Source organism: Mesocricetus auratus, unplaced genomic scaffold, assembly GCF_017639785.1.
Source record: "Mesocricetus auratus isolate SY011 unplaced genomic scaffold, BCM_Maur_2.0 Super-Scaffold_100008, whole genome shotgun sequence".
Taxonomy (NCBI): domain Eukaryota; kingdom Metazoa; phylum Chordata; class Mammalia; order Rodentia; family Cricetidae; genus Mesocricetus; species Mesocricetus auratus.
Window position 1 is genome coordinate 68365329 of NW_024429192.1, and position 15983 is coordinate 68381311.

Genomic DNA, 15983 nt, shown 5'->3' on the forward strand with positions numbered 1-15983 from the left:
GTCATTCTTATTCAGAACCCCACAATAACCACAGGGTGACTATCTGTACCCATTAATTGAGAACTGAGGCCACACTTTTACCTGATTTTCTAGATACCAATTTTCCAGCTGACTTAGTGTGTTTTATTGCATTCTTCCTTCTATCACAAGACCTACCCCAGGGCAAGGTAACACACTAATTAATCTGCCTCTGATTTCCTTTAATCTAGAACATTCCCACAGCCCTCCTACACTATTTATTCTGGTGATCTTTTGTCAGGAAGACAGATCAGGTTTCTCATTTTACGTTTATCAGTTTCCTTGTGACAGCTGGGTTCCAGGTCCAGTGTCAGCACCGGAACAGTGACGCTGTGGCCTCTGCCCTCTGTCCTTACAGGCACATAAACTTCACCAGCCCTTCTGCAGTACCAAGGAGTGGTGACTAAGCCAGGCCTTGCCCAGCTCCTCCACTAAATTGTTACTAACTATTCCCTCGCGACTCAAAGCAAGCAGTCTTCAAGCACTTTCCTACTGAGTGACGTTCCCAGCGAGGTGCTCCAGGCCAGGCATGGTAGGGTACAGCTACAACCCTAGTTCTTAGGAGGATGAGATAGGAGGACTGCAAATTTGAGGCTACACTGGGCTACATAGTAAGTCTGAAGTCAGCCTGGATTTCGTATTAAGTTCCTGTCTCGAACAAAAGCAAAAAGATCTTCCAGGTTTGTGCTGTGTCTTTCTTGAGTCCCAAGGCTGTTCTGTAGGGCGAAGGCTTGACAGGAGAGCTTGAGGAGCTGGGAAGAAAAGGGCCCAGCAGCAGCTGTCATGGCCTGCAGTTTCAGGTGCTCAGGGCAGGCACATACCACTGTCCCAGTTGAGGGTGGGGCACTAGAGACCATGGAGACTCAGTCGATGACTCTTCTGCTGTGTTCTGCCTGCCTGAGAACACATGGGTTAGAAACTACCATTCAAGCCGGGCGTTGGTGGCGCACACTTTTAATCCCAGCACTCGGGAGACAGAGGCAGGTGAATCTCTGTGTGTTCGAGACCAGCGTGGTCTACAGAGTGAGTTCCAGGACAGCCTCCAAAACAATACAGAGAAACCCTGTCTTGAAAACAAAACAAAAAAAGAAATTACCATTCAGGGAGAATGGGGTATCACAGGACAGACACACCCATACACAACACCCAGAATACATCCTGAAAGGGGCGCTAAGTGCCGTAAGTGAGGCACATAGGTGCTTAGGGAGTTGGGGAGTAAAGATGTCATGACTGGGAGGGTTGCAGAAGGCTTCATTGAGCTGACTTGTAGTTTTGACCTTGAAAGTGTCTGGAGAAGGGCGCCTGGAGAAACTTGGGATCATGACTTAGAAATACTGGATCAAGTATGACTTTTCCACTTCATGTTGGTAGATCTAGGCTCTTCCAAGGTGCTGTGAGCAATATAAGAGCAACAAGGAGTGGATGGTGGATTTCTGTGAGTTTGAAACCAGCCTGGTCTACAAGAGCTAGTTTCAGGACAGGCTCCAAAGCCACAGAGAAACCCTGTCTCACCCCCCCACAAAAAAAAAAAAGAGTGGATGGCAGCATTTTTTTCTGCTTGATGCCCTGCCCTGCTTGGGAGGCACTGTGTGATGCCATCTAATTCTTATTTCCAGATACAGATGGAACATGCCCTTCCTTCACCAGACTGAGCTTCCACAGTGCAGTGGTTGGCACAGGACTAAACGTAAGACTGATACTCTACACACAGAGAAACCAGACCTGTGCACAACTCATCAACTCCACAACTCTGGGGAGCTTAAATGTGACCAAGAAAACTACCTTCATTATCCATGGCTTCCGACCGACAGGCTCCCCTCCGGTGTGGATGGAGGAGCTGGTACAGAGTTTGCTCAATGTACATGAGATGAACGTGGTGGTTGTTGATTGGAATAGAGGAGCGACGACCGTGATATACACCCACGCCGCCGGCAAGACCAAAAAAGTAGCTCTTATTTTGAAGGAATTCATCGATCAGATGTTGGTAAGATAGACTCCTCGTTTATCACTCTGGCTGCCTGTTTGGAAGCCTAAAGTCACGAAGCATCAACTGGTTGGATGGTGGAGGGCCTTTTTTTTTTTTTAACATTGTGCAAATCTAAAGTAACCCAGGGAAGGGAGTGTGGCTGCCCAGATGGTCTACCTCACAAGGTACGGGTTTGGGGCAAGATCATTGTAAATGTTGTAGATTTCAAGCCCGCACAAACTTCCAGAGATGATGGCAAAAAGTTTGTGAAAGGAGCTTCATCCTGCAGCTACCATGAAGGTGTCTCAGAGTAGGAGAGGCTCTGCCCAGAATTCTTGGTTTAAATACCTGGACCTCCATAGCCAAGAGACTAATGTCCGGATTATTCCAAACCACAATGCAAACATGTGGTCCAGTGACAGTCAACGTTAGAAGGCCTCCCAAGGCAGGGTCTTAGCTTTTATTCAACGAGTAATCTCATGAGCTGCTCCCCCTCACCTTTTTCTTTCTTTCTTTTTTTTTTTTTTTGATTTTTTGATACAGAACTTCTCTATGTAGCCCTGCCTGTCCTAGAACTCACTCTGTAGACTAGGTTGGCCTCAAACTCAGAGATCTGCCTGCCTCTGCCTCCCCTCCTTGACTCTTTCCCTGAGATGGTGATTCCATAAGGAGTTCATCAAAATGCAATATCATTCACTCTCTGATTTGGAATCCCTAAAGATGTCCCTGCTTGATGACCAGCAGAGCCAGGAATGGATGGGGATATGAAAGAGACATATTTGGGGCTAGGCTGGTTTGAATACTGCTCTGCAATCTACCTCCCCCCCAAAAAAACCAATGCTTTACTTGGGCCAGATGACTTCAACTCTGAACTTAAAATTTCTTCATTGGTGCATTGAAGCAGCAGAATCGACAATGCAGGATGCTCTAATTGTCCCTCTTTTTCTGCCATGCTGGGGATTGAACCTAATAACGTATGAAGCAAGCGTTCTACCACTGAATCACTTCTCCAGCCCTCTTGTGACATTCAGATGAGACTATGGGGGGCCAAGGAGTTGGCTTAGTTGATAAATACTTGCTGTACAAATATGAAGACCTGAGTTCAACCCCCAGAACCTGTATGAAAAATCTGGTCACAGCGCATGCCTGTAATCCTGGACTCTGGGGAGGGGAGAGGAGAGACCCTAAGGCTTGATGGCTACTCTAACAAAGTCAGATAACTCCAGGTGCAGTGAGAGCTCCTGCCTCAAAAAGTAAGGTGGGGAGCAATTGAGGGAGACATCTAACTTAAAAGGGAAGATTTATTTATTCTTTTTAGAAAGAATAAATGTGTGCATGTATGTATGTATGTTTGTTAGTATGTATGTGTACCATGTGTATGTATGTCTGGTCAGAGAAGTCAGAAGGAGGCATCAGATCCCCGGAACTGAGTCACATGCAGTTGTGAGCTGCTGTTTGGGTGCTGAGAATCTAACTTGGCTCCTCTGCAAGAGCAACACATGTTCTCAACCCCTGAGCCATCTCTCTAGCCCAACACATGACTTTATGACTTCTGGACTCCACACATAAGTGTATAGATGTACATGCATGTCTACCCACAAAAACACCCAGTAGCACAATAGATACAAGACTTAAGACTATTCCTCCAAAGTAAACAGCTAGGAAATCTCTGCAAGTGGGGTCAACTCCTTGAACTCTCTCAATTTGTTCATGGAATTCTAGGCTGAAGGAGCATCTCTGCATGACATTTATATGATTGGAGTGAGTCTAGGAGCACACATAGCTGGATTTGTTGGAGAAATGTATGCTGGGAAGCTGGGGAGAATCACAGGTAAGATTCGCATCAGTGACCAGGGTCTTGCCTGGGCAGCTGCTCTCCAGAGAACAGACAACCTACTCCTTGAGTCTGCAGCAAGCTCTCCCTCCCTGGTAGTGAACCTCCAAGTGTGGATCTGGATAATACTAACCTCAGCCTATGACTTAATAACATATATGTAGCACATTTTGCAAATTGTGTATGTCACAGAAAAGCTGGTTTTCACTTTATTTCTCTTATGGTAACACCTCCCCCACCCCAATATCCCATGGGGATTTGATCTCTGTCCAGAGAGCCGCCTCCCCTTGAGTTAATTCTGGTGGTCTCAACTACACGGCTAGAACTCGCCAGGTGTGGCAGAGACTCACAGAAGGGAACGGAGACGGGAATTTCGGCAGCTGGGCCTGACTGTCTAAAAATCAGCTTTCTAGGGAATTTGGGACGAAAATACCCTGAACTGCAGCAGACCAAACCCTAAAGGACAAAGACTCCCTTTCTGGACCTCTTGCCTGGAGCTTAGGAATTTTCCACAGCTACTCACGGGGCTGATGGCTGCCCCAGATTCAGGAACTTACCATTCACCTTTTCCAGGAAACATCCTCACGCCGGGTTTTTAATGTAGAGGTTCTATGAGACAGCAGTATGGAGGAGAGGAAATGTAAACAACTCAAAACATGCATTTGGGGGGTAACCTCACCTCTCCTACCCCATTGAGTGGCATTGCCTCCCAAAGTTTGTCCTGAATATTTTTTTCCTCATTTTTTTTCCAAGACCAAGGCTGTCTCGATTACCTAATTTACACACTTTTCTAGAGAAACAAAGTAGTTTTAAAAGTTCAGAACGTATTGCCACTATAGTTTGAAAAGCAATGTGTCTTTATGAAAAAGAGAGGGAGTGAGAGTCCTAAGAGAGACAGAAAAGGTAGAGAGAGAGAGAGAGAGAGAGAGAGAGTCCTCACACTTTGAAAGGCCAGCTGGCTTGGGTTTTCTTCACCATAGGAGTCCCTTTTCTGGTAGATGGGACTGTTTCTTTCCAACGCTGTGTAGACGTGGGGTGCAGTGTAGGGGAGGGGTGTTGGCTTATAGCAATTGCTGGTTTCTGTGCTGACTTCTTTGGTAGTGACTAATCTCAAACAGCCTAGGTCACTGATCACAGACCTGGGAAGAAATGGGTCAAATCTACCCTTTGGCCAAATGCTTTGTTCTTTCTGTGCCTCTTGACACATCTGTCCTCCCGACTACCGAGAACTTCAGTGTACCTAGTTTCCAACTATGGAAATTCCCCAAGCCACGCTTTCTGCTACTCTTGGCCCATGTGACCTGCCCTGTGACCTGGACTCAACTTCTGGCCCACAAGTCAATTTTCTACCTCCATGGTATCTCCAGTTCTCATCACCTCTGGGCCTCAGGTTTAGTCCCAGCTTCTCAGAATTCTCTGTCCCAGTGTCCTTGCTTGGGAGTGCTCACTGGGTCACAGGGTGGGAATGTGATTTGTCACCCAAGGACACAAGTCACCATTATTTATTGAGACAAGGATAGGTCGGCCTGGACCCTGCCTGGCCCTTCACCCTGCTGTCTTTGCCATTTTCCTCTCTTATGTACATCTTTTCCAGGCATATTTCTCTGTTTGACTTCTCACTAGGTTCGTTCATTCATTCATTCATTCATTCATTCATACATTTGGTGCTGGGATGAATTCCAGGTCTTATGTACACTAGGTCCAGGCTCTGCTGTGAGTTCTCTCTAAGATCAGAAGTCTGTATTTTTAACTAGCAGATGCAGGTGGTCTGACCACCACCCTTCGAGAAACAATATGGTAGCCATTAGTTACCTGCAGTCACTGGACACTTGAAATGCAGCCAGTGCAAACTGAGGTGGCTTATAGGTAGAGAATATGCACTGGCTTTTGAAGACTAAGGTTCTGACAAAACAAAAAGTAAACCTCACACTTCATATTGATTGCATTGACAGGATACTTTTTAGATATACTGGTTAAGCAAGATGCATTGATTTTGCTTGTTTGTTTTGTTCTGTTGAGACAGGGTCTCTCTCTGCATCCCAGGTTGGCCTAGAAGCTCACACTAAGCTCAGGCTGGCCTTAAGTTCATGGCAGTCCTCCTGCCTCAGTCTCCTAAGTGCTGGGGTTACAAGTGTGATCTACCATACCTGGCTGATTTTGTTTTGTCTATGATTTTTAATTTTTAAATAATAGTTTCTATTTTGTAGTTAAAAGAATTCAATATTTAACTTATTGTTATATTTAACTAAAATATTAACTGGCTTTAATTATAAACATAAAATATTGATTTATGTTCTATATATTTTATCCGTGTGTGTGTGTGACACAGCATGCATGTAAAAGACAGAGAACAGCTTACAGCGTCAGGTCTCCTTACATTGCACAGGTCCTGGGATTGGACTCCGGCCCTCAGGCTTGGTGGCACACACCTTCACCCACTGAGCCATCGATGCCCATTTTTGCCTTCTTGAAAGAAGATGTGCCTCTGTAGCCCAGGCTAGTTTTGAACTCACTTGTGTCCCAAACTAGACTTGAATCTGACATATTCTTGTCTTAGCCCCTTACGTTCTCCCATGTCTGGTTTAAAATTTCTTTTTCTTTCTTTCTTTTTTATTTTTTGGTTTTTCAAGACAGGGTTTCTGTTTAGCCTTGGCTATCCTGGAATTCACTCTGTAGAGCAATCTAGCCTCAGAGAGATCCACCCGTCTCTACCCCACAAATTTGGGCTAAAGTTTTAAATTTAATATTTTTCATGCTGGGAATTGAACCCAGGACATCGCTGCATGTAACGTAAGCACTCTATGATCTGAGCGATATCCCCAGCCTTATATTCTTTTGTAAAAAAAAGATTTAGTGTTACATTGTGTGTGTGCACCAGTGTCATGTGTGTGCAGGTACCTGCAGAGGGAAGAAGAGGGCATCAGATCCCCTGGTTGTGTGCTGGGAACTGAACCTGGGCCCTCTAGAAGATCAGCATTCTGCTGAGGTGTCTCTTTAGCCCTCCTATAGTCCTCATATTCTCTCTCTCTCTCTCTCTCTCTCTCTCTCTCTCTCTCTCTCTCTCTCTCAATGCATGAGTACTCTGCATTTATATCTGCATCAGATTCTGTTATAGATGGCTGCGAACCACCCGATTCTGTTATAGATGGCTGTGAACCACCCTGTAGTTGTTGGGAATTGAACTCAGGACCTCTGGAAGAGCAGGCAGTGTTCTTAACCTCTGAGCCATCTCTCCGGCCCCCTCATATTCTTAAAATCAAGTCCCCATTTGTTTTCAAAACAGGTTAGTCTGGGCGATGGCTCAGCAGATAAAAGCACTTGCCAAGGAAGTATGAAGGTCAGAGTTTGGATACCCAGCATTGACATAAATGCCAGGGGTGGTGCCTACCCTGAAATCCCAGCATTGGGCTGGCAGAGAAAGGATCCTTTGAGCAATCTGGGCTAGATCGGGTTCAAGTGAGAGATGCTACGTTAATACATAAGGTGGAGGGGGATGGAGGAAGAAACCAGTGTCAGCTCCTAGATTCCATGTGCACACAGACAGACAGACAGAGAGACAGACAGACACACACACACAGTGACTAATATACATAAACACATGTATGTAACACACATTTTAGATGACTTCTAGAAACTTTTCATTACAAATATGGATTCAGGTTCTGGACCATGATCTTCCCTCCATTTTATAAGTCCCTGTATGTGTGACTAGCACCCCTGCCCCTCTCAATACCCCGAGCTAAATGTTTTATCTTCGGGAGGCTCCAAGCCAGGGTGCTCACTCTATGTTTCGGGCTGTAAGTGGTTGGTAATGACTGATGGGGGCAGGGAGGAGATCCGGGTAAATTCTTTCCTAGGCTGTGGAGTTTTTTTCCTTCTGTGTTAAGAGCTGTTGTGTTGAGGCCACCTGTTGGCCTTGAGTGACGGGGTGTTACCTCATACCCTCCCACACCAGTTTCAGTTGGAGAGAACAGAAGAAGAAGGCTGGGGGTGGAGGAGTAAGAAAGGAGGGAGGTAGATGAAGAAATGTTCCAAGGGACCCCAAGGACATCGGGAGAGAGGAAAACAAGAAACAGAAGCGAAGGTGCTGTCTCTTAGATTGTGTGTGGACCACGGGAAGGGGAGATGTTCCCAAAGTGACACCCACAGGGACTGGCAGTGTAGCAGATCACATGCTTAGCGTGCGTGAGGTCCTGGCTTCCCTCTCCAGCACCCGAAACAAGAGTAAAGTGAATTTAAACATAAAACGATACTAATGGGTTAAACTTCCAAGGAAGAGGACTTTGAAACCCTCTTGGGCACAGGTTCTAGTAAGTGGGACCTTTGTCACACTCTGCTCTTTAATTTCTCATTTTGAGGTTCTAGAATCCCATGTGTGATTCCCCGGACTTTCCAGGTGTTTCGTTGCTGTGGTAATGAAGCCCAGGTAACACTGACCAAGACCAAGAAATCCGTTCAGGCATTATGGGATGCATTTGACCTGCCTCATCTGTAGTGTGACATGCTCTTCTCAGCTTGGTGCTGAGAGACCATGAGCACGGCAGATGGAGGGGGCTGTATCGTGGAGCCAGTCTCTAGTCAGGATGCTTAAATGGGATCACACGGAACACCTGCTGCCTCCTGGTTTTGTGATGTGGTTCAAATGAGTCAGTAAATGAATAAAGGTGGAGATGAGTAGGGTTCTGAAATCCCTAAAATGGGGAAGCCCAGAGGTGATGAATGCTTTTAATCCAGGCACACAGGAGACAGAGAGGCAGACAGATATCCAGTTTGGGCTACATAGCTAATTCAAGATGGTCTGGGGTATATGATGGGACTTTGTCTTAAAACTAAGGGCTGGGGATGTAGGTGGGTGTAGGTAGCTTCGTGCATGAGGGTTTAATTCCCAGAGCTACCGTTTTCTCATTCTCTGACCGTTTTTGCCAAGGAGCCTTCCTACCCTCCTGACCTCACCTGTGGGGCTCTCGCCAGCTGGTCCTCCTCATGCAGCCTGCATGCTGTTCTCAGAGCCACTGCGAGGGCAACCATCCACACTGAGAAAGAGCTACAGGCTGTGGACTGCAGGGATGTTAGCGATTACTCACCCAAGCAGCCCTGAAGCATGTGAGCCATCCTCTCCGAGAGGGATCAAAGACAGCCTCCGTGATTCATGGCGTGGGGTTGCCAAGCTGCTTTGCTTTTCTTTTAGGTCTTGATCCTGCGGGCCCTTTGTTCAACGGGAAACCCCCTGAGGACAGATTAGATCCCAACGATGCACAGTTCGTGGACGTCATCCACTCGGACATTGATGGTAACACTCCTTTGTGGATTAGTGGCCCCAAGACCCACAGTCTCCCCTGCGGACCCCCTGATGCTGCCTTCCCCCAGTGTGGGTAGGGGGGTCCAGCAGCACTAGGTCCAGGACCTGCAATGGAGCAGTCATGATTTCCCTTTGTTTCCAAAGTGATAAAGTCCAATCAAGAAAGGGCTGGCTACACACAGACAGCTGGCTTCAGACACACAGTTTCCAAGGTGGCCTGACTCTTTTATTTCCCTGTGCTGAGAGCGCAGTGTCTTCCCACCCAGGGCACCCCCGCCCCACTCCTGGCCCTTTGTAGATCTTCCAGGTCATTTCTGTCTCTCAACATGCCAGTTTCCCATCTGCTGTTTGGTACATGGTGGTGTGGTTGATGTTCATGGTTGGGTGCCCAGGCTACATAGCAAGACTGTGGCTGAAAAGAATAAAATAGGTAGCTATTGCTGTGTCCAAATGCCTTGGGGAGGAGCCAACTGGGAACTTAGGGAGGAGGGATGGAACAAAGCAGAGTGCTCATTTAATTGTACTTTTATGATACAACTAGCTAACAAACCAGGGACCTGGGACCGAGGACAAGCTCAGTGGCAGTGTTTGTGTAGCATGCCCCAGCCCCAAAAAACAAAGGCCAACAGACCAGCATGGGGCCTGTGAGACTAAGGGTACTCGCTGTCACTGAGCCTGACAGCTTGAGTCTCATCCCTGGAACCCGTGTGAGGCAAGGGAGAGACCTCATTCCCGGAGGATGTCCTCTCACCTCCAAATGCATGCTGCACATGCGCACCAAACTCACACAGGCACTACGAAACAAAGTTTTTGTTTATCTTTAAAAATCACCCTGTATCATGGGCACTCCTGTGTGACAATCAGTAACTTTCTTTTGGGGAAAATGTCTTTTTGTGGACAGCTGCATTACCATCGTGGCATTTACAAAGAAGTTTCTTGCTTAGGTGGAGCCCTTCAGTGCCATTTTGAGATTGACAGAAGAAAACAATTTGCTTTTTATTTATTTATTTATTTTTGGGTTTTCTGAGACAGGGTTTCTCGGTGTAGCTCTGGCTGTTTTAGACCAGGCTGGCCTTGAACTGAGTACTGGGAGTAAAGGCGTGCACCACCACCACCACCACCACCACCACCACTGCCCAGCTTGCTTTTCATTCTTGAGAACTGAGTTTTGTGTTACAGTGAGGCAGGCCCTAAGTTTTGCTCTTTCTGGTGGTGTTGAGCCGACCCCAAAGCCTACCAGCCTCTGCCCTTCATCTGAGTTGCTTCCTCTGACTTCCCCAAAGCTGAGCTGCAGACCTTATGAAAATGGGAACAGTGTGTGGGATGCCCAACGGACACACAGAGTCTAAACATGTGAAAACTATTATCACGATTAAGGCAATATGCTGCATATAACACCTGCATATAGACACGGATATGTAAACATTTACTTCTTTTTTTTCTGAGACTCCTGCTGTGTACCCCAGGTTGGCCCGCCACTGTGCAGCACAGGCTGACTATAAACTGTCAACCGTTTTGTCTCAGCCCGTGGTTGCTGGATTATAAGTGTGCACCACCACACCTGGTTCTGTGTTAAAGCTTTAATAAAACCTTTTCTAATTATTTTGGGTTTACAAGACTGGAGAAAATGAAGTTATTACGTTTCCAGGTTCCCATTTTTAAAAGGATTTCCATTCGTTTTATCATCTTAGACAACAGTCTGCTCGTCTGAAGTAGGATCTCACTGTTTACCCCAAGCTGGCTTCAAGCTCATAGCAATCCCCCTGCCTAAGCCTCCTAAGTGCGGGTATTACAAGTGTGAGCCACCCCACACCTGGTTTAGATCCAAAATGTAAAGTTTTCTTTTTATGCATGCGGTGTTTTGACTGCATGTGTGTCTGTGCGCCATGTGTGTGCCTGGTGCCCACAGAGGCCAGAAGAGGGCATCGGATCCCCTGAGACTGGAGTTACAGTGCCCACTGAGGGAGTGGGGGTGGGGAACCCAGCCCAGCTGCTTTGCAAGAGCAGTCAGTGCTCCTAACCACCGAGCCATCCTCTAAGATTTTTAATTTACTAAGTAAAAATCGTTTCATATTTCATTTTGTGAAGATTTATACAATGCAAAAAGAAGTTAAGGATTCTCCTGGCAATTAGAGGCTCTGACGAAATGTAAAGAAGGAGGCCATCCTGCCAGCCCTGCAGTGGCCAAGTGCCCAGATCTGTCTTTAGAAACAGTGGGACTCCGTTCCTCCACCACATGGTCTCACAAAGCACTGATGGACATGCTAACGCAATCTGCTTGCTGCTTTCTAGTGAACTAGCCAACAGCTTTGGGCAAGACCTTTAAATAGGTATAAGGGCCATAATAACAACCAAAAACCCAGTCCCTGCCTAACCCTGCGCTCAGGTGAACTTCAGGATGTGCAAGTTCCCTGTGCAAGCCTTGTGCAAGCCTGGTGTGCTCTCTTTTAGCGCTGGGCTACAGGGAGCCACTAGGAAACATGGACTTCTACCCGAATGGAGGGCTGGATCAACCGGGTTGCCCAAAGACAATATTTGGAGGTAAGTGTCATACGTTATCCTTTGCGAGACCATAATTTGGAAAGGCATATTAAAATATCTGATGCTAGCAGGTGTAACAATACATACTGTAACATAGCACCAGGGATGGAGGCAGGAGGATCGGAGTGTTCAAACATAACCACAAGGCCTTGTCTCAAAAACAACTCAAAACAAAAACCAACCAATAAATTACCTGCTATCAACGGCATTGTAAATAGAAAACAGACTGCCTGAAGAAAATAGAGGTGGTGGAAATATATGTCACAAAACACAGATAGGAAGTTGGAGGACAGCCTCTAGGGTGCGATGAAGGGCACAGTTAGAATCGGTCCTCCCTAAGTGCTCTGACTTATTCCTCATCCACAGGAAGATCGTCTTGGAAAGGGACGCTCTGGGGGCTGGAGAACTGGCTTGGGAGAAGCATGCTTCCTGCCCAAGCACAAGGGCCTGAGCTCAGATGCCAACACCCGCAGGAGAGCTGTGTGAGGCGGAGGCAGGAGGATCACTGAGGCTTTCTGGACACCAGCCTAGGGCCACAGTCAGCAAGAGACCCTGTCTCCTCAGAGAATAGGGAGGAGTGATAGAGCAGCCTGCAGGAGCCTGCACACACTGGAACGTGTGCATCCCCATGTGCACATGTACTAACACACTACAGTCACACGTTTGAAAAAAGCTGGAGATGATTTGTACAAAATGGCATCGGTAAAGGGCCACATTGGAATGGCAAAGTGTTTGAAAATGATGCAGCTGAAGTGATGTAAGTGGGCTTAAGCATACGACCCAACATCCAAATCCTGTCCTGTGCGAGTGACAGCGTGATCACATGTATCCCCTGCATTGTTCCCAACACCACAGCATCTGCTAGAGGGAGTCCTCAGGAGCAGTAAGGCCTGCTGGCCTGCCAGGTTTTACCTCAGTCCCGTTTGGCCCTGGTACTTCATGGCTCTTGGTCCCAGTTTGTTCTCCACTGTCTCCTGTGTGGACTGGACTGAGCACTGGAAACAGAAACGTGGATGTAGTTAGTTGCAGCACTCTGTGCCCCAAGCCCCAAGCCGTCACTCACAACCACAGTGCTTTTTCCCTTGGTTTACTGCTTCCTATTTAGACCCGATCTTACTTATCACCCACCTTGGGGCTCAGTTCTTTTTGGAACCACACCAGCAGCTCCTATCACCTCCAGTTCTTCTGATACCCAACTCTGCCCATCACCAGCCTCCAGGTGCACCCATTAGAAAGAGTACTGCCTCTGACTGCTCCTGCCGATTTATGACTCTCCCTGCCATGACCGGTCGTTATTTAGTCCTTCTCAATTCACTCTGGTGGCAGAAACGGAACCCAGCCACCTGGAGATGTCCCAAGACCTATTGAATTGAGTCCAGGAAAGCTTGGTAGCTTCTCGCTGGCCCTCTTGTTACCTTTGTTGACTCTATAGGGCCATCCCTCCTATAGCTCCGCATCTCCCTACTTACTGTTACAGATGAGCTAGTCTTAACTCCCCAACCTCCTGTCTCAGTCACTGCTCTATTGCTGTGAAGAGACACCATGACCAAGGCGAGTCTTACAAAGAAAGCATTCACTGAGGGTTTGCTCACAGCTTCAGAGGTATCTCCATTAGCTCCATATCTTCATGGCAGGGGCATAACGGCAGATAGGCATGGTGCCGGAGAAGTAGCTGAGGGCTACATCCTGATCCAGAGAGAGAGAGAGAGAGAGAGAGAGAGAGAGAGAGAGAGAGAGAGAGAGAGACAGACAGACAGACAGACAGACAGACAGACAGACAGACAGACAGAGAGCTTGTTATGGGCTTTTGAAACTTTGAGGTCCACGCCCAGTGATGCACTCCAATACAACACACCTCTTTTTTTTTTTTAAACTGTACCATTCTGTTCTCCATCCTTAGTCCCTACCATAGTGGCAGAGAATAAGTGCTCAGAGTATTTGTTGAGGGAGTGAATGAGTGGGTGAATAAATGGACAATGAATAAGACGACAGCCAAACTCACACCAGTATTATTTATTGTCATTGCTATTTTTCTTTTTACGTGTGTGTGTGTGTGTGTGATGTGTGTGTGTGTGTGTGTGGTGTGTGTATGTGTGTGTTTGGTATGGTGTGTGGATATGATATGTGGGTGTATATGTGTGTGGTGTGGGAGGTGTGTGTGTATGTGTGTGGTCTGTATGTGTGTAGTGTGTGTGATGTGTGTAGTGTGTGTGTGTAATGTGTGTAGTCTGTATGTGTGTATGTGTGTATGTGTGTAGTCTGTATGTGTGGTGTGTATGTGTGTATGTGTGTAGTCTGTATGTGTGGTGTGTGTGGTGTGTATGTGTGTGTGTGGTGTGTGTATGTGTGTAGTGTGTGTATGTGTGTGTGTTGTGTGTGTTGTGTGTGTAGTGTGTGGTGTGTGTATATGTGTATGTGTGTACTCTGTATGTGTGTATGTGTGAGTATGTGTGTGTGTGTGTGTGTGTGTGTGGTGTGTGTGTGGACTTGTGTGCAGTGAGTCTCCTCTTGTCTCTGCTGTGCCTGTGTACCCCTGGCCAGCTGGTCTGTGAGCTCCTAGGTAATCTTCAGTGACATCAACTGACTTTGCTTTCTGACAATAACCGTAGGACTCTGATTACCCATGAAGCTTTGCACATCTCCTTTTACTGACAGACTCGTGCAGTAAAGGGCTGCTTTCCTGCTTCACACTCCCTCAGCGTCTGTACACACCGTTTGCATGGACTTTTCCCAGCTCGGGCTTCCCCAGGGGCCCCCACCCTCCACCCCCACTCCCCTCACCCCCACTCCCACCCCCACCCCCACTCCTCTCACCCCCACCCCCACTCCCCTCACCCCCTCACCCCCACCCCTCACCTCCCCACTCCCCTCACCCCCCCACTCCCACCCCCACCCCCCACCCCCACTCCTCTCACCCCCCACCCCTCACCCCCACTTCCCTCACCTCCCCACTCCCACCCCCACCCCCACTCCCACCCCCACCCCCCACCCCCACTCCTCTCACCCCCTACTCCCACCCCCACCCCCCACCCCCACTCCTCTCACCCCCCACTCCCACCCCCACCTCTCACCCCCACTTCCCTTACCGCCACTCCTCTCACCCCCACTCCCACCCCCACCCCTCACCCCCACTCCCCTCACCCCCACCCCTCACCCCCACTTCCCTCACCTCCCCACTCCCACCCCCACCCCCCACTCCCACCCCCACCCCCACTCCCACCCCCACCCCCCACCCCCACTCCTCTCACCCCCCTACTCCCACCCCCACCCCCACTCCTCTCACCCCCCACTCCCACCCCCACCTCTCACCCCCACCCCCCACCCCCACTCCTCTCACCCCCCACTCCCACCCCCACCCCCACTCCCACTCCCACCCCTCACCCCCACTCCCCCTACCCACATTTCCCCCTCACCTCCACTCCCACCACCCCTCCCCCACCCAGGTCTCACTAAGCCTGGCCTCTTCCTGTGACATCAGCTGAGACTAACCTTTCAATGGTCCCCTCCGGGACACTCTGTCCAGGCTGAGCCACACACAGGTCACTAGCTTTCTGGCTTCTAATTTCGCTTTGAAAATGAGAAGAGTTGCTGTTAAACCAATTCAGCACACCTGCCCTGGACTCCACCTGCTTCATTCTTGGAGTGACCCTCGGGCAGCAGCTGCCTATTGGCCCACATGAGGTCAGGGGTCAGAGGTCAGTTCCAGAGAGACCATGCTCACAGGATTTACAGCCCAGGCCCATCCTTTTTGTAAAAAAACAAAAAAACCAAACACAATAATTATCTTAATTAACTGTGTGTGTGTGTGTGTGTGTGTGTACAGGAGTGTGTGCATAGGAGCAGGTGCCCGAGGAGACCAGAGGTGTCAGATCCTCCGGAGCTGGAGTTACAGGCAGTTGTGAGCTGCCTGATATGGGAGCTGGGAACTGAACTTGGGTCCTCTGGAAGAGCAACAGATTTTTTTCCTTTCACAGAGTCAATGCTCCAGCCACCCCTCCCCCCACTCCTTTCTTTAGTTTCTTCCTTAGATAGGGACTTGGCTCTGTGCCCTGCTTGCCCAGATAGCCCTGGTACTTACCTGGCTGGCCTCCTTGTCAATGCAATAAGTAAGCACTCACTCAAAGAGAGTAAGAAATAGTTTATTCTGAAGCCAAATACAATGACCATGGCCTAGAAACATAGCTATAGTCACCTCAAATCCAACACAGTAATAATTTCATTAAATTTACTTCTAATCTTCTAAAATTGACAGCTTCATTCAGTTATATGATTAAAATTTTCACTTTCACCCTGATTCCTCTTTCTCATCCCCTTCCCATTCCTGC

At 48.1% G+C, this 15983-nt stretch overlaps 1 protein-coding gene across 2 annotated transcripts in view; it reads left to right on the plus strand.

Annotated features, from left to right (window-relative positions):
• Liph (lipase H) overlaps positions 1-15983 on the plus strand; it is a 41506-nt gene that overhangs the window by 10154 nt on the left and 15369 nt on the right. For both annotated transcript variants that reach the window (XM_040751056.1, XM_013114608.3), the window contains exons 2-5: positions 1635-2002; positions 3707-3815; positions 9007-9108; positions 11569-11658. In XM_040751056.1, coding sequence (XP_040606990.1) covers positions 1635-2002; positions 3707-3815; positions 9007-9108; positions 11569-11658 — 669 coding nt within the window. The remainder of the gene's footprint in view (positions 1-1634; positions 2003-3706; positions 3816-9006; positions 9109-11568; positions 11659-15983) is intronic.